Here is a 19,567-nt window from a genome sequence, read left to right as displayed (position 1 = left end):
AGTATAGTCCATTTTGTAATGGGTTGGACTTGTTCACCCGGTATTGTAATGATTTTAGGGTTAGATTATATATAGTGCATGCATGCACCGTATTTTGGTATTAATTATATTTTTGCCCTACTGTGCTTTTACAAAGAAGTTCTTAATCAAGCTCTTCTAAGGCATTGATCTTAATATTAAGCGTATTTTCCATCATTATTCTTGTGTTTGATTCCTATTTAGTGTTCATAATCTATCGATCTACTCGTTATTGTTTCAACAAAAATATACTTAAAGACAACACAATTCGTTGGAAAACTGGTACAAATGTTGAGTTTAGGTCAATACCAATCAAAATAATGCATTAAATGGTTGTCTAGTTGGATGACCATCCGGTCTCCTCAATTGGATTGAAGCTCTTAACCAATAGATGATGACTCATCATCTTACATTGGAACTTTTTAAGAAAATCCTAATATGATTCATTTCTTCTGGATATTTCACCAAAAGTGATAAATGCAAAAGGCGTACATCGAATTCTATAATTATATTATATTATATATTAAATCAAAATTAGTTATAGATAATATATTTTTATGTTTTCATACTTTGGCCACACGTTTCTTATTTTATATTTAACCATAAAAATTTGTCTTTTTAACATATTTAGTCCCTAGGTTATAGTTTTGTGGTCTCATACTTTGGGACACAGCTTTTTGGTTTCAAACTCTAATCATAATTTTTTTTGTTAAAAGATTTCACCCCTATACATTCTTATGTTGGCATCTTCCACCCCTACTATGTAGAATGTCATTTTTAACCCCTTTATTTTGTAAAATATCACTTTTATCCCCGTAAAAATAAACATTGATATTTTCCACCCCTTGAACTTTCATATATTGACACGTTGATAAATTTGATCCCCCCACAAAACAAAACCTAACTGACTAAGCAAAATCTCGTTTCTATCCACCGCAGAGTAGGGACCAAGCAATTTCTAGTTATATTTACGCCGATCCTTATGTCACATGTCAATATTTAATGAGTTTTGATACTTGTTTGTGATTATTGAAAAAGAATCATTTCCTTCACACGTCTCATTTCATCATAGTATTGTATTTTTTTCAATACAAGACTCTTTTATCTATCTTCACTCAAGTTCTTTAAATTCTTAAATTTATATATTGCACTTAAAGCTCAACTTTAACTATACAATAAATTAATGGATATAATTAGTTTTCTTGAAATTAAATTACATGAAGCTCAAGCTTGAAAGAAAATACAGGACCATACAAAAATAAATTAGAACCACATTTTTATTGATTTATAATCATCCAAAAGATCCATAATAACAAAGGAACCACATTTTCAAATGTTGTATTTTGTATAACTATAGTTGAAATTCGGCACTCCTTTCAATATAAGCAGCACCAACACAAAACCCGCATCAAAGAATGTGTACGGAAACATATCTTATACTGAATTTATATTAAATTAATTTCCAGGGGGCATTCTTGTAAATAAACAATGTGATGATGTCAGCTTCTACTCGAACACACGATTGTGGCACGTTTTATCACATGGGTATGCACAATCTATCTTTTGAAACGTGTTCCTCTCATAGTACCAATCTCCGACAGCTTTTGCAATCGTCTGATAAAAAAATTAATTCGTAACAAAACATTAGTTTAGGTTTGAAAATTTCTCAATATAGTCCCTGTACTTTAATCAAAATCACAATTTTAGTCCAAAACTTTGAAGTCATCAAGTACCACATCCGCAACAAAATGCAAACTCAAGGACAACACTAGCCACTATGACAATTTCAAAATTTGGACTGAACTTGGGATTTTAGGTAAAGTACAAGGACCATATTTGTAAAATTATATATTTTGTTATTTTTTTTATTAAAGAGAAAATGACTTTACCGTGTTACCCAACAATGGTGAGTCGTTTCTCAACCATGTTTCTTGAGTTCCTGTTTGGCAATGAGAATAGCAAGAGTTGATGAACATTCCTCTAGAAGGAGAGTTGCCATTGCCGAATCCATTTAGAGCTTTTAAGAATTCTAGCCTGAAACCTGACAAATTTAACAAAAAACGTGTAAAGTTTTTTTTTTTTTTTTTTAAACAGTATTGGATTAAGACTGATGTCAATGGAACAAACACAGTTTGGATGAATGACTGTAGTGAAACCTTGAAGGACGTTAAGTTGAGCGGATGAACATTTTGTTATGTCAAGTTTGCATTCGCGCCATGTGCCTTTGCGATCAGACACTCCGGGAGCTAATATATTCTTCACCTGTAAATTTATGATTTACATTTAAATTAAAAGAAAAAAAAAAGACTAAATGCAATAAATAACTATGTACTCTTTTAACGTTTTTATAATAACATTGTTCATTCGCTTTTATTTATTACAACATTGTATTTTTAAATTATTTTTTATTAGGTCACTCTATTTTGAAAACTAAACCCAATTATAGCAAAAAGGTTATAACTTGTTACCTTTTAAATCGGGTACCAAATAAGTAACCTTAGCTACCCAAATTTCGCTTTATTTGCTATATTTTCCAAAATATAGTGTCCTAATAAAAATGTATATTTTCCAAACCTTTTTGCTATATTTTAGCATTTACCTTTTTGCTATATTTTCCAAAGGTTGAAGGTTACTTTTTGCTATATTTTCCAAAATATAGTGTCCTAATAAAAATGTATATTTTCCAAACCTTTTTGCTATATTTTAGCATTTACCTTTTTGCTATATTTTCCAAAGGTTGAAGGTTACTTTTTGCTATATTTTCCAAAATATAGTGTCCTAATAAAAATGTATATTTTCCAAACCTTTTTGCTATATTTTAGCATTTACCTTTTTGCTTTATTTTCCAAAAGGTTACTTTTTGCTATATTTTCCAAAATACAATGTCGAAAATATATCAAATTATAGCAAAAAGGTGTATTTTGGAAAATATACCAAATTACTTTTTATTAGGACATTCTATTTGAAAGTACAACGTTGTTATAAGTAGAAACAAAAGTAAAATGCTAAAAATTGAAATTTTCATTAGTGATTATGCTATGGTTGCCTAACCTGCCATGAATCATATGCTGCATTAATCAAAAAAATGGGTGTTTTGATGAATTGCACCATGTTTTGTGGGAAAAAACACTGCAAAAAAAACAAAGAGAAATGTCACATTTTTCATAGAGAAAAACGCAAAAATTCGAAGGAGTTATATATCAAAATATATGTTTTTCAAGTCTTACCAAACCAGGACTCATTTTCGCAAGGCAAGCTGGAGACAAAACTTTAGCAGATCCCTAAACCAACAAATCAAATTCAACAATCAGAAATTTTGATGACATTTTTGAGAGTGGAAAAAAGGGGATTTGAATTTTGAAAGTACATGTGTTCTAACGACGTCAGCGTAGAAGCCTTCGATGTGACTTTGCCCTATAATCGTCTTCCTGTTGATGAATCAAAAACGTGAAATCAATACATCGAAAACAAAGGGGAAACGTGAAGTAAACATTGGAAATGGAAATCGAAGCTTACGCATTGATGAAAAATCCGGCATCGGAAAGGCATTTCACTTTAGTCGTCGCCGGTAATTGTGATCGGAAATTATCGCACTGCAAGATCGAAGTTAATCCACCGGCTGAACACCCCGCTAGAATCGCCTACAACATAATTTTTTTTTTTAATTAGTTATAAAGCAGATGATGTATATCTGAACCGGATATGATCAACCAGACCGGGCTTATTATGGTTTCTTGGACCGGGCTTTTGTTCTAGGGTAAATAAACGCAATGAATAGAAAATGTAAAATGTAGTATCATTTTTTTTGTTAATTGTAACTTTATTTATAGCATCTATCTTCCATTTTTTTAATAAAATTTATCTAACTATAGAAAAAGATGTTTTGTATCTAGATGATGTTATAAATTTGATAGAATAAACAAATATACGAAAAACTTGGACTTGACTTTTTTGGTCTGGTTCAAAACATGGGTTTGGATCAAACCATGTGCATCTTTAATGTGAAAAGGGAATAAAAGGTGAATAGCAAAAGTATAAGTGTACATTTTTAGCGTTCTTCATCCCTTTTGCTAACAAATCGTCAACAACTGCACGAAAAATCCTCGCTCCTCTATAGTAAAGCTTGGTTTTCTGAAAAAAAAAATAAAATATATTACTAAAGAACAAAAAAAAAAAGCACAAAAAATCGACACGAATTGTTATAAGTTTGTTGACTTACGGGATCGACTGCTTCCACATCACCGGTAAAGGAAGCTCCGTCACAATAACGGACCTTGATTCTATTCCACTCGTAAAAGTCTAAAAAAGAAAGTAGAATCAAGAATGCATTAGTATAAATCACTAGTTGTGTTTTTATTTATTAAAAAATGATAAATAAAAGGTATACCAGGGTTATATTTGGCCTTGTTGTGAAACATGCCCGAAAACGTCTCTGTTGTCAACATTTTCTTTGAGGAACCTAATCGAGTATCTCTACGTGTAAGGCAATTTGTGGCATTGTTGCACCAACCTCCCCCCTAATAGTTATCCGAAAAATGAACCTTAGTGAGAAATTTTCACTAAGAAATCCCATAATTATTAACTTCAATTATATATAAAAGGTTAATTGACTCATATAAAAACCAACTATCTAGTTATTTGGCAACCGATATTTTGAATAAGCGGGCACGAAGTGCACATGTGGTTTATTAACATAAAAAATTGTAAGTATAGTCGCATACTATTTAGCATAAAAATATTCGTTAAATGATCAATATAGTGATGTATTCTACATAAAAATGTTAGTGTCAATACCTAATTAGCATTAAATTGCTATTTAGTATATACTTAACATCAATATTGCATCTATGTATGCTATTTGCTAACTATAGACATACACACATCACATAAAACATCTTAAAATGATTGGTTGCTATATCAATTCAACTAGTTGTAAGACTCATATAGTATATGGGTTAATTAAAAAAAATAAAATATAAAATTCAAAATATTTGAGAACTTTGAATTTATAAAATATTATATGAAATTTAATAAAATAAAAAAATCATAAAATGACATATGGAAAAAAAAATTAATTCAAAATAACCACAAAATGACATTTAACAAATTGAATAAGAGTGTGACATGTGGAAAAAAAAACTTTCATTTATTAGAGTAGATTTATCCTAATAAATAAGAATGATTTTGCCACATATTCTTCTCTTATTCAATTAGCCATATCTCATTTTGTTATAATTTTAAAATATATTTATTTTCCACTTGTCATTTACTTCATTTTTAATTTCCAATATACTATTAGATGTAAAACCCATGTATTATACGGACTGATTAAAAAAGAAATTAAATATTAAAGTGTACACAATAAATATTTTTTAAAATAAATTTTGAAGTAAGAATAAAGAATGTATTAATTGAAATTTAATATCATATTTATATATAAATATATAAATATTATATGACTTTTTAATTTTAAAATTTGAAAAACTTAAAAATTAACATGTGTATATTATTTATTTCAAAAATATCACAAAAATGACAAGTGTTAAAACTTATTAAAGAATGACATGTGGCAAAATGAATTTTCATTTATTATAGTTGATTAATTTAGTTTTCATAAATAAAACTTATCATAATGACTATTAATTTTAAATTTTAAATTTTAATTTCAAATAAATTTACTGTTTAAACCTTTGTGTTTAACATTCTGTTATAATTAACCCGTTTAGTTTAGTATACAGATCTAATAACTAAACACATGATTTTAACTTATTTATTTTTTGCATGTTTTTTTCTCATAATTATTACTTATATAAAATTTCAAATTAAAATAAACTTCTCATTTATACATGTCTCACACCCAGTTAAGTAATATATCATAAACTAATATAGATTGTCATATCAAAACTTAGAATTATTACAGATAAGTTTATTTATAGCGAATTTGACAAACAATTAACTTGAAACGATGATTATCAGGAACCAACCTCAAAGAAAACCAACCAATTGTCGATTCCTGCACCGAATCCTTTATCGAAATGATACGCGGGTGCACTACCATCCAAACAAACTAAAAACAACAATAAATTTCGTGTTAAAACCCCCAAAAATGTAACACGTTAAGTTTAAAATAACCAATTTAGTTTAAATAATTCAATTTAAGTTCATAAAGGAAAAAAGAAAAGCTTGTTTACCAGCTCCTTTAGCAACAGCACTATTAAGAAAAGTGAGTCCAACATCATAAGCTTCTGTGCATAACAAACTTAATGTGCAAACCAAGATTATACATAGCCATCGATCTCCTCTTTCGCTCATCATGCCTTCAATTGCCTAAAGATTTCACAACCAAATATTTTATAAATTGAATCCAAAATAAATATATATATTTTTTGCAAACAAACAAGTGTTTTTCAAGAAATGACATACACATACACCCATTATCATTTAATGCTAGAGTTGAATTATGTGGTCATATACAAGTCATCATTTTTTAACCCCAAATCCAAACGATTAACACATGTTTTACTTGTTATTTTCAGAATCTAAGAGCCTCGTGGTTTAAAACTAGAACAAATCACATATCTATCGAGTTCATAGTCAACTTATTATCCACATCTTTGACCACAAAAGTAAAAAAAACAACTACAAACTTGAACTCTTTCACACACATACGCCATAGATGATAGATGAGTATCTATAAACTTCAATTCATTTCTGAAATCTAGAACATGGTTCAAGATCTCAGGAAACGATGCTTCGTATTTTGAACTGAAATAAGATATAGGAGAATCTATACATCCATAACTTGATTGATTTCACAAAAAAGAATATTTGAATTTACATGAAGAATCTTATTCATACCTGAATGGAGAACAATTATATTAGATCTCTTGATCGTATATATGACACTGGATTAAAAATTTGTCGGAGAGATTTCAATGACGAGTTATGAGGATTCGAGTGATAGCCGCTTGCCTTTATAGTACTGACTACTGACAAGAAGATAAAAATAAAACAAGTGTTCGCGTTTCCGGTGTATTTACAAAAAAGTACAGATAATTATATTTCCGGTGTATTTAAAAAAGAATATTACAAATAAAAAAAATATTTTTATTATTTTTACCAAGCAAGTTACATATACATCTTTATATTTTGATCGTTTTGATTATTATATTTCAGTTTCATCAAATTAAAATCATCAAAGTTTAACATTTTTTTTTTATAATATTAACCGTTTTGATCTATTATGGTTAGATAGCTTACTATAGTCAGAGTAGAAAATATTATTGAAGTTTACGGACTATAGTGAAAATTTTAGCATTATATTTTTTTACAATAAATATTCGAATAAAGCTATTAAACTTTGATAACATTATATATTTATATAATGACCATTTTAACATGATATAACAAATATTACATGCTGAAATTATCGACATAAAAGTAAAATGTTAAATCTCAGTAATTTTCATTAACCAAAAATATAATATAATGATTAAACCATAAAATAATATAAAATTTTATTGTGTATATCATTATTATAATTTATTAAATTAAAACATAACTACATGTGTATATCGATCAATAAAAGATTATCTGCCTAAATAAATGATTAAAACCATGTAGTTGTAATGAACTTGTATTACATAAAGAAATCATAAATCATATTCGGTTGACGGATTAAAGATTTTGTCAAACAATTAGAAATTCTCAACGTTGATCATCTTTTCTTAAAATAGTGAAATCTACCAAACGGTTCTCATGTTTTTGAAAAAAAAAACAACAATACTTTAATATTTTTTAATAAAAATAAGATATTAAAAGATACTTTCTATTATTTTATTAATTTATATAATTTATTTTTAACAAAAATAAATTTAAAATCAATTTATTCTTTTATGTAGTACGTTACCATACTGTTTAGGTATCATAAATTATATAGTTACTAATACTATTATATCAAATAATAATAACAGTAATAATAATAATAATAAAAGGTGTTTAGGTGAGTGATAAATAATTAAAAAAATTATTTGCATGGGAAAGTAAAGTTAATAAAAGGAAACCATTTGGCATCGTAAAGTGGGAGGGAACGTGGAAAGATCGTTCTCACGCGTAATCAGCAGGCACCGACAGCGACAAGGATTCGCAAACCATCGTTCAATAAAGTCAAATTATTATCGAAAACAATCAATCACGTACAGCTGGATCCCATCTTCATTAATACCAAGTACCAACCAAACACAACTTGAAAATGAAAACGGCCCATTTTGCAAATACATGCAACGGATATGTTTTTTATTATTATTTTATTTGCTTTTAACATAGAAAATTACATTTTTTTCTAATAACTTACCAAAATAATAATTTTTTTTATATTTAAATACTTTTTTTTTATATTTAACCATTTAAATTGTTATATGTATTAACATATTACTATAGTCATTGGCAATAGCCGATAACAATATTAACATGTGAACACAAACAAATTAAATTGTCAATTGTGTAAAAAAAAGGATGATTACTTAAATGTGAATGATGCGACCTTGCGCTCGTTCAACAGTTCTTGAGCTGCTCCTACAAGATCACAAAGAAAGGAGGTCGTCAGTCATTTCCCGGGAGGAGGCCCCCGGAAAGACGCTCTGACGTTCAAGTTAGTATGGTTCTGCGTGTGTGTATGAGTGTAGCTTAGGGAAGATGACTTACCTGCCGGGGTTGTGACCGTTTCCTTTTATACTCAGCGATCCTGTTCGTCCGTACGAGACAGAATCGCCTGGGCCGATAGGATCTAAGGCGCTGATTGGAGGATCGTGCTCCTCTATCTATCAGAGTGTTGCCATTGGTCATGCCAGTAATGCTCTGATCCCTTGCTTTGTCGCCTGACCGTATCATTTGTCTTGGAGTTGAGGGCGTCCTTGGCGGGCGCGAGCCTCGTGCGAGGACGTCTCTGGCGGGCGCTTATCCTTTGCTCTACCCCTGCCCTTAGGCTCACTGGCGGGCGCTAAGCCCGCTGGGTCTGGTCTGCCGGACGCGCCAGCCTTCTGAGTTGGGCGCGACTCTTTCGTGCTTCCTAGGGTACGTTATTGTAACGACATGAAATTTCAAAACAAATTTTCATTTTTAAAAGCATAACATATTTCATAAAGTAATCTCACAACTCAAATGTTTCAAATGTCATCTCAGTAAAACATATCCCATAATCTCAAATACAAATACGTAATACTCTATCAATGTGTATAGATCATGTTGGCGCCTTCCCGCGATCCTCGCTAGTACTGAAACACATATCACGTAACACAGTAAGCATAAATGCTTAGTGAGTTCTCCAAAATATCACATACAACACATCAGCCACTCGAGGCTATAACTCGTTATGACCCTCTGGTCTATGTTTCCCAGCGGGACCCTCCAGTCTCGTAGCTCGTTGGACCCTCCAGTCCGGTCTAGCTCGTTGGACCCTCCGGTCCGGTCTAATTGAGGATCCTCTGGCCTCATGAGTCGTTGGACCCTCTAGTCCGGTCTATATAACACATACCATACATATAACACAATGCAAATAAATCTCAGACATCCACATACACATAACACATAAGACCCTCCGGTCTGCACATAGATACCACTCTAGGTAATGTATAGCGAGAAGACTCACCTCGAGTAGTTCGGATAATCTCGAATCTCGAATGCTGATCTAGACTCCACCTAATTACATAAACAATTTTCATCTAATTAACAATGGCTCTCAAAGGTTAGATTAATCCCCCTTATAATTCCTCAGAAGGGTAAAAGACCATCTTACCCTTCGAAGACCCAAAAGCCCAATAGTTGACCAAACCCTAAAAGTCAACGAAAGTCAACTCAGTCAACGGTCCAGCTTTGACCAGACTCGCTGAGTGCACTCGTGGGACTCGGCGAGTTCATGCACATCTTCTGAATCCTTCTAAGGCCTCACTCGACTCGTTGAGTTAACCTTTCACTCGACGAGTTACCGCTGATCCGAATCGCGGGGCAACCTAACTCGACTCGTCGATTCCTCTCATGGACTCGGCGAGTTTCCTCCATGGCAACTTCCAAATGACCTTCTGAGGTCAAATCTATATCTCTAACTTATAGATCTGACCTGTAAACACTCAAAATTCACGTAAAGGTCCAATCTTTATGCTCATGCAACACTCATATGGCTCTTTTTGATGAATTAGCTCTTAATATGACAACCAAGATCCAAAACCCCCAAAGGGACTGCATAAAGATGGATGATTGGGACTCTCTGGACCTCTCAAGGTCCAGATATAAGGTATATTTCACAGTGGGACTTCTCATGCTTCTTATTCCAACTCAAGAAAGGGTAAAGAAACCCTTGATTCAATACGCCTACACAATAAAGAAGAAAATGGCCGAATTGCTACCTCAAAGTGAAGCCTCCTTGCTTGAAAATCTCAGAACAACAACCTGCTTTGGTCCTTCTAGCTGGATCACTTCTCCTCCTTAGCAAAATCACAAAAATAGCTCAAGATGTCTCTCTCTCTCTCTCTCTCTCTCTCTCTCTCACTTCACAGGCTCACATATGCTAGGGTTCTTTTCTCTGGAAGAGTGGCCGCAAATGGAGGCCATAAGGACCCTTAGATAGGGTACAAGCCCAAGGATTTAGGGTTTCTGCCAACAACACGGACTTGTCGAGTCCATTCACAGACTCGTCGAGTCCATTCAATAATCCGAGTCATCATTCAAAATCCTACTCGACGAGTTAGGGCATCAACTCATGGAGTCACTCCTCATATCTCAAAATAAATAATCATATGACCATACCTGGGAATCTAGATGTTACAATTCTTCCCCACTAGAATCAGACTTCGCCCTCGAAGTCTTACTCTAAAACTTTGGATGCTGCTCCCGCATCTCCGCTTCTGGCTCCCAGGTCAGCTCGGACCCTCTCCGATGCTGCCACTAGACCTGAACCAGGGGCACCTCTTTGTTCCTCATAAACTTGATCTTCCGATCCAAGATAGCTGATTCAATATGCCTACACAATAAGGAAGAAAATGGTCGAATTGCTACCTCAAAGTGAAGCCTCCTTGCTTGAAAATCTCAGAACAACAACCTCCTTTGGTCCTACTAGCTGGATCACTTCTCCTCCTTAGCAAAATCACAAAAATAGCTCAAGATGTCTCTCTCTCTCACTTCACAGGCTCAAATATGCTAGGGTTCTTTTCTCTGGAAGGGTGGCCGCAAATGGAGGCCATAATGACCCTTAGATAGGGTACAAGCCCAAGGATTTAGGGTTTCTGCCAACATCACGGACTTGTCGAGTCCATTCACAGACTCGTCGAGTCCACTCATTAATCCGAGTCATCATTCGAAATTCTACTCGACGAGTTAGGGCATCAACTCATGGAGTCACTCCTCATATCTCAAAATAAATAATCATATGACCATACCTGGGAATCTGGATGTTACAATTCTCCCCCACTAGAATCAGACTTCGCCCTCGAAGTCTTACTCTAAAACTTTGGATGCTGCTCCCGCATCTCCGCTTCTGGCTCCCAGGTCAGCTCGGACCCTCTCCGATGTTGCCACTAGACCTGAACCAGGGGGACCTCTTTGTTCCTCATAACCTTGATCTTCCGATCCAAGATAGCTGATTCAATACGCCTACACAATAAGGAGGAAAATGGCCGAATTGCTACCTCAAAGTGAAGCCTCCTTGCTTGAAAATCTCAGAACAACAACCTCCTTTGGTCCTACTAGCTGGATCACTTCTCCTCCTTAGCAAAATCACAAAAATGGATCAAGATGTCTCTCTCTCTCTCACTTCACAGGCTCAAATATGCTAGGGTTCTTTTCTCTGGAAGGGTGGCCGCAAATGGAGGCCATAAGGACCCTTAGATAGGGTACAAGCCCAAGGATTTAGGGTTTCTGCCAACAGCACGGACTTGTCGAGTCCATTCACAGACTCGTCGAGTCCACTCATTAATCCGAGTCATCATTCGAAATCCTACTCGACGAGTTAGGGCATCAACTCATGGAGTCACTCCTCATATCTCAAAATAAATAATCATATGACCATACCTAGGAATCTGGATGTTACAATTCTTCCCCACTAGAATCAGACTTCGCCCTCGAAGTCTTACTCTAAAACTTTGGATGCTGCTCCCGCATCTCCGCTTCTGGCTCCCAGGTCAGCTCGGACCCTCTCCGATGCTGCCACTAGACCTGAACCAGGGGCACCTCTTTGTTCCTCAGAACCTTGATCTTCCGATCCAAGATAGCGATCAACCTCTCAATGAAGTTCAGGCTCACATCCACCTGAATATCCTCTAATGGTACTACTGCCGTCTCATTGGCTATACATTTCCTTAACTAGGATACGTAGAAGGTATCATGAATCTCACCCAACTCCTCGGGTAGCTCTAAACGGTATTCTACCTCGCCCACCCTGGCAATCACTCTGAAAAGACCAATGTATCGGGGCCTAGCTATCCCCTTTTCCTGAATCGGATCACTCCCTTCCAAGGAGATACCTTCAGGAGTACAAAATATCCTACCTGGGACTCAAGATTGGATCACCGCCTTTCCGGGTAACTCTTCTGGCGGCTTTGGGCTGTCAATAATCTCTGGCTGACTTGTTGTATCTACTCAGTCGTCTAAAGCACTATCTTAGTGCTACCCATCACTTGCTGCCCCACCTCGCCCCAACTGATAGGGCTCCTACACCTCCTCCCATACAACAACTCAAAGGGAGACATACCAAGACTCGAATGGTGGTTGTTGTTGTAAGAAACCTCAGCTAAAGGTAGTTATGAACCCAAGTTCCGCCGAAGTCCATGACACATGCTCGAAGCATGTCCTCAAGCGTTTGTATCGTTCGCTCACTTTGCCCGTCCGTCTGTGGGTGATAAACGGTATTGAAGTGCAATCTCGTACCTAACTCCTCATGAAACTTCTTCCAAAACTTGGAAGTGAAACGTACGTCGTGATCTGACACAATTGAAATCGGCACTCCATGTCGCGACACCACCTCTCTCACATATATCTCTGCCAGCCTCTCAGCAGAAGAGCTCTCACTAATAGCAAGGAAGTGAGCACTCTTCGTCAACCGATCCACAATAACCCAAATTGCATCTACACCTCTCGCGGTCCTTGGAAATTTGGTGATGAAGTCCATATAAACCTGTTCCCACTTCCACTGAGGAACCTCCAGTGGCTGCAACTTGCCATGCAGACGCTGGTGCTCGACCTTAACCCGAAGACAGGTCAATCACCTCTCTACTACCCACACAACATCCCTCTTCATACAAGGCCCAAATAATCTCTCTTAGGTCCAAATACATCTTAGTGGCCCCAGGATGGATCGAGAATCTCGATCCGTGCGCCTCCTCCATCAGTATGCTACGTGCCCCGCCCGTAAACGACACCTAAATCCGACCCTGAAAGTTCATAAGCCCTCGACTATCAGGAACAAAATCGGATACCTGCCCAATCACCCGCTCCCTCTTGCGGTTCTCCGGTCTCACTGCCTTTGCCTGGGCCTCTCGAATGGTATCCAACACCGGAGTCATCACCGTCATCCTCATACATATGTCTCGAATCGGGGCACTCTCCACCCTGCGGCTCAGAGTATTGGCTACCACGTTAGCCTTGCACGGGTGGTATGGGATTTCACAGTCATAATCCTTTACCACATCCAAACATCTCCTCTGGCTCATGTTCAGGTTGGGCTGATCCATCAGATAGTTTAAACTCTTGTGGTCCGTGTATATGGTACACCGAATCCTATACAAATAATGGTGCCATATCTTGACGGTGAACACTACTGCCCCCAACTCCAAATCGTGGGTAGGATACCTCGTCTCATGAGGCTTCAGCTGCCTCAATACGTATGCTATCACATGCCCTCTCTGCATAAGCATCGCTCCCAACCCTAATATAGACGTGTCACAGTATACCACAAAATCCTCTATTCCCTCCGGAATGGCTAACATCGGGGCTTCACATAAACTCTGGCGAAGAGTCTCAAACGAGGTCTGTTGCTCGGGACCCCAAGTAAAAGTAACGTCCTTCCGGGTTAATTTGGTGAGAGGAACGGAAATCTTGGAGAAATCCCGAATGAATCGCTGATAATAGTCGGCTAATCCCAGAAAACTCCTGATCTCGGTAGTGGATCTCGGAACCTCCCAACTCATAACCGCCTCAATCTTGGCTGGATCAACCAATATCCCATTTTGATTAACGAGGTGTCCCAAGAACTGGACTTCCCATAACCATAAATCACACTTGGAGAATTTGGCATTAAGCCTCTCTGATCTCAACACTTCAAGGATCTCTCTCAGATGCTCCTCATGCTGCTCCCTGGATCTCGAATACACTAGGATATCATCAATGAACACAATCACCGAACGATCCAACATCAGCCTGCACACCCACTTCATGAGATCCATGAACGTTGTTGGTGCATCAGTGAGCTCAAAAGACATCACCGCGAACTCGTAATGCCCATAACGAGTCCTGAACGCCGTCTTTAGGATAACCTCATCCCACACCCTCATCTGGTGATATACCGATCTGAAGTCAATCTTGGAGAACTAGGATGCACCCTGCAACTGATCAAATAGATCGTCGATCCTCGGTAGTGGATAACGGTTCTTGACCATCAACTTGTTCAACTCCCGGTAATCAATACACATCTGGTGTGTTCCATCCTTTTTCTTGACAAAAAGGATCTATACTCCCCACGGTGAGCTACTCGGTCCAATGAATCCATTCCCCAGCAAATCCTGAAGCTGCGAGGATAACTCCTGCATCTCTGGTGGTGCAAGGAGATAGGGTGCCTTGGCAATAGGCGCTTCTCCTAGAACCAAATCAATGTGAAACTGCACCTGCCTTTTCGGAGGCACACCCGACAACTCTTCAGGGAAAACATCTAGGAACTCACACACTATCGGGACCTCATCGACTAAACTCGGCCTCTCGGTGGAAATTCGTGTATCCATAATGTAGGCTACAAAACCTCTGCGTCCCTGCTGTAGACTCTGCCCCGCTCTGGCAGCCGAGCAAAATGCTGAGCCAGATCGGGTGCCCTCGCTATATATCGTAAGTACTCCCCCACTAGGGTCTCGTATGGTTACCAACTGACGCTCGCAGTCGATAACAGCTCCGAATCGACTCAACCAGTCCATGCACATGATGACGCAGACATCCCCCATTGCAATCGGTACCAAATCTATCGGGAACTCAACACCGAAAATCTAGAGCACACATCCTCGAATCACATCAGTAACAAAAATCGCTCGCTCGTCATCTATAGAAACTCGTAGAGGTTGACTCAACGCCTCTTATTGGATACTGATGTGCCGACTAAACGCTAATGACATGAAAGATCGACTCACACCCAAGTCAAATAACACCAAAGTAGGTACAGAATTCACAAGAAAAGTACCTAAACATACCACAATATAAGCACAATATTTCAAAATCAACATAAATTAATAAAAGAATACATACCAGCCACAACATCGGGCGCTGCATGGACCTCCTCCGCTTTCAACTGGAAGGCTCTCTCGTAAACCTTCGGTGCCTGAACCTTCACTGGCCGGACCTTGGTAGCTCTAGCAGCAGGTGTAGATCCCGGTGCTATTCCCTGAAGTAACTGCGGGCACTCGGCCTTTCGATGGCCGGTCTGGTTGCAGTGAAAGCAAACTGCAAACCCCTTGGGGAAATCCCTCACGAAATGCCCCTACTTGCCACACTTGTAGCACACCCATGCTCTGCATACTCCCTCATGGCTCTTTCCTCACTTCCCACAAGTGCGGACCTTCTGACCCCCAGATCTCAAATCAGCAGGTTTTTCCCGATTGGCTGCCAGCTGTGACTACACCGGTTGCCTGTCCCTCCTTTGAGACTCGGCCTCCTCCCTGGCATGAGTCTCTAGCTCAATCTCCCTCTTCCAAGTATTTTCCTGGAGCTCGGAAAATGTCTGGTATGTCGAGTTCGCCACGAACTCATGAATGTCCCTCCTTAGTATGCTCAGATATTGGCTCATACGTGCCTGCTCGGTAGACACATGCTCAGGGAAAAATAACGTCTTCTCATGAAACATCCGTGTAATCACAGTCACGAACTCCGTCCCCTGCTTGAGGGATAATAACTCCTGGGCTAAACATTCCCTCTCTACATGGGGAACATATGCATATAGGAACATGGTGGTGAACCTCTCCCAGGTTACTGATCTAATCTCTGCAGGAGTCAAGTCAGCCGTCACAAACTTCCACCAGTCCTTCGCTCCCAAGCGAAGCTGGTTCAGCGCGAACCGTACCCTCAGATGCTCCGGATAAGAACAGGTGTAGAAGCATCCCTCAATGTTAGAGATCCACCTCATCGCGACTATCGAATCCTGAGTCCCATCAAAATCTGGTGGCTTTGTGTTGCTGAAATCTCGGTACAGCAACGAGTCACCCCCTGTTGCCTAGCAGCAGCGATGGATGCGGTAGCCGCAACAACAACAACATCAATAAGAGCAGTGTACCGCTCGTCAAAGGTCTTAATCAGCGTGGTCTTGATAGAACCAAACGTCTCTGGTATCTCAGCTCGTATGGCCACAATCACCTCATCATGAATCATCATGCGAATCTCCTCATCGCTGACAGCGCTGCTCTCTGGAGTATGGCGCGTACTCACCATGATGTCTCTGAAACACAACACAAAAGAAATCAGAGACTCGCTCGAGTATACTCGCACTCGATACTCAACCATACTTGTTCCTTAGTACCCTAAGGATTCTTACTTGGACTGCTCACTGATCCGGTGTTTCCAGTAGTACGAGCCCTATACTACCTTCCATTGATCCGGTGTTTCCAGTAGTAGACCACTCATAAGCTTCTCGCTACTACCTACTCACTCTCGAAGTAACTCATAGTAACAGAAATCTCCTAGGGTAAGGCATCACAAATCAGGCCACTCTAGTCCTAGTTATGAATACCAAGCCTTCTCTAGCATGCATAGCATATCACATAATATCTCGTAACACATAATGTAAGGGTATTTTGGGAAATCACCGTTCGGGCACTGGCTAATCGTACACATTGCTCTGTTCTGCTTTTCTCAAAAATCCTTTACTCTTTTAGAAAAATTATTTATTTTATGAAAATTTTTCTCAAATCCTCAGTTTGAGTTCAGATACGCTCGAAGGTACATCCGAATCCCTCAAACCAAGGCTCTGATACCAACTTGTAACGACATGAATTTTCAAAACAATTTTTCATTTTTAAAAACATAACATATCTAATAAAGTAATCTCAAAACTCAAATGTTTCAAATGTCATCTCAATAAAACATATCCCAAAATCTCAAATACAAATACGTAATACTCTATCAAACTGTACAGATCATGACAGTGCCTTCCCGCGATCCTCGATAGTACCTAAAACCAAGGTTGTCAAGATCGGGATCCTACCTAGGATCGTTTTTGGGTTTGCAAAATCGGAATCGTAAGATCGGGATCGAGATCCTAAGATCCCACAAAATAGAATATAATTTTAATTTATAATATTAATCATAAAAAATATTTCAAACATTTAATTTTTCGTTCAAAAGTTATAAAAACTTTAAAATATTAGTCATAAGTCATAATAAAAATGATAAATGGTAGATTGGTAAAGGGTAAAAGACATAAAATGGTAAAAAAAATTCATTTGAAAAAAAAAATTAAAGGAAGGTAGGATCGGATCGGATCTCGATCCTACGATCCTACCTACGATCTTACGATCCTACCTGCGATCCTACCCAAAATACGATCCTTTTACGATCTGGATCGTTTTTCATACATAGGATCGTAGGATCATACGATCCTACGATCAGGATCGCGATTTTGACAACCATGCCTAAAACACATATCACATAACACAGTAAGCATAAATGCTTAGTGAGTTCCCCAAAATATCACATACAACACAACTGCCACTCGAGGCTATAACTCGTTATGACCCTCTGGTCTATGTTTCCCAGCGGGACCCTCCAGTCTCATAGCTCGTTGGACCCTCCGGTCCGGTCTAGCTCGTTGGACCCTCCAGTCCGGTCTGAGTGAGGACCCTCTGGCCTCATGAGTCATTGGACCCTCTAGTCCGGTCTATATAACACATACCATACATATAACACAATGCAAATAAATCTCAAACATCCACATCCACATAACACATAAGACCCTCCGGTATGCACATAGATACCACTCTAGGTAATGTATAGCGAGAAGACTCACCTCGAGTAGCTCGGATAATCTCGAATCTCGAATTCTGATCTAGACTCCACCTAATTACATAAACAATTTTCATCTAATTAACAATGGCTCTCAAAGGCTAGATTAATCCCCCTTATAATTCCTCAGAAGGGTAAAAGACCATCTTACCCTTCGAAGACCCAAAAGCCCAATAGTTGACCAAACCCTAAAAGTCAACGAAAGTCAACTCAGTCAACGGTCCAGCTTTGACCAGACTCGCTGAGTGCACTCGTGGGACTCGACGAGTTCATGCGCATCTTCTGAATCCTTCTAAGGCCTCACTCGACTCGTTGAGTTAACCTTTCACTCGACGGGTTACCGCTGATCCGAATCGCGGGGCAACCTAACTCGACTCGTCGATTCCTCTCATGGACTCGACGAGTTTCCTCCATGGCAACTTCCAAATGACCTTCTGAGGTCAAATCTATATCTCTATCTTATAGATCTGACCTGTAAACACTCAAAATTCACGTAAAGGTCCAATCTTTATGCTCATGCAACACTCATATGGCTCTATTTGATGAATTAGCTCTTAATATGACAACCAAGATCCAAAACCCCCAAAGGGACTACATAAAGATGGATGATTGGGACTCTCTGGACCTCTCAAGGTCCAGATATAAGGTATATTTCACAGTGGGACTTCTCATGCTTCTTATTCCAACTCAAGAAAGGGTAAAGAAACCCTTGATTCAATACGCCTACACAATAAAGAAGAAAATGACCGAATTGCTACCTCAAAGTGAAGCCTCCTTGCTTGAAAATATCAGAACAACAACCTCCTTTGGTACTTCTAGCTGGATCACTTCTCCTCCTTAGGAAAATCACAACAAATGGCTCAAGATCTCTCTCTCTCTCTCTCTCTCTCTCTCTCTCTCTCTTTCACTTCACAAGGTCAAATATGCTAGGGTTCTTTTCTCTGGAAGGGTGGCCGCAAATGGAGGCCATAAGGACCCTTAGATAGGGCACAAGCCCAAGGATTTAGGGTTTCTGCCAACAGCACGGACTCGTCGAGTCCACTCATTAGTCCGAGTCATTATTCGCAATCCTACTCAATGAGTTAGGGCATGAACTCGTGGAGTCACTCCTCATATGTGAAAATAAATAATCATATGACCATACCTGGTATTCTAGATGTTACAGTTATCAAGTCCCCCAGTCCGGTAGACGTAACGTTGTTGCGCTAGCTAGGACGTTCTGGACTTAATTGCTCTATACGTGTCTGTTTTCTGTTCGTCTGCCGTTCTGGTTTTTAATAATGACGTGACTGCTCATCATGGCTAGCGGTTA

The 19,567-nt window shown here is 38.1% G+C and overlaps 1 protein-coding gene across 1 annotated transcript; it reads right to left on the bottom strand.

Annotated features, from left to right (window-relative positions):
- Positions 1-1,277: 1,277 nt before the first annotated feature.
- LOC145003465 (pectin acetylesterase 8-like) lies at positions 1,278-7,012 on the bottom strand. The gene is made up of 13 exons (XM_078962597.1): positions 6,877-7,012; positions 6,210-6,345; positions 6,003-6,085; positions 4,406-4,535; positions 4,238-4,317; positions 4,063-4,149; positions 3,535-3,659; positions 3,386-3,446; positions 3,246-3,299; positions 3,070-3,147; positions 2,175-2,280; positions 1,908-2,059; positions 1,278-1,632 (listed from the first exon to the last, which is right to left on the bottom strand). Exons 2-13 carry the CDS (start codon positions 6,331-6,333, stop codon positions 1,525-1,527), a joined length of 1,188 nt encoding a protein of 395 aa, XP_078818723.1. The 5' UTR covers positions 6,334-6,345; positions 6,877-7,012; the 3' UTR covers positions 1,278-1,524.
- Between the last annotated feature and the right edge of the window lie 12,555 nt (positions 7,013-19,567).

This window comes from Lactuca saligna, chromosome 6, assembly GCF_052625555.1.
Source record: "Lactuca saligna cultivar CGN05327 chromosome 6, ASM5262555v1, whole genome shotgun sequence".
Lineage (NCBI taxonomy): Eukaryota > Viridiplantae > Streptophyta > Magnoliopsida > Asterales > Asteraceae > Lactuca > Lactuca saligna.
This window is presented reverse-complemented; position numbering and strand designations above follow the sequence as displayed.

Bases quoted from the DNA above. Each gene is read 5' to 3' on its own strand.
- LOC145003465 (XM_078962597.1), bottom strand. From the start codon at position 6,333: ATGATGAGCGAAAGAGGAGATCGATGGCTATGTATAATCTTGGTTTGC. The intron at 4,318-4,405 runs GTATACCTTTTA...TTTCTTTTTTAG, and splicing joins CAAGGCCAAATATAACCCTG to ACTTTTACGAGTGGAATAGA. The intron at 3,447-3,534 runs GTAAGCTTCGAT...ATTCATCAACAG, and splicing joins GCCGGATTTTTCATCAATGC to GAAGACGATTATAGGGCAAA.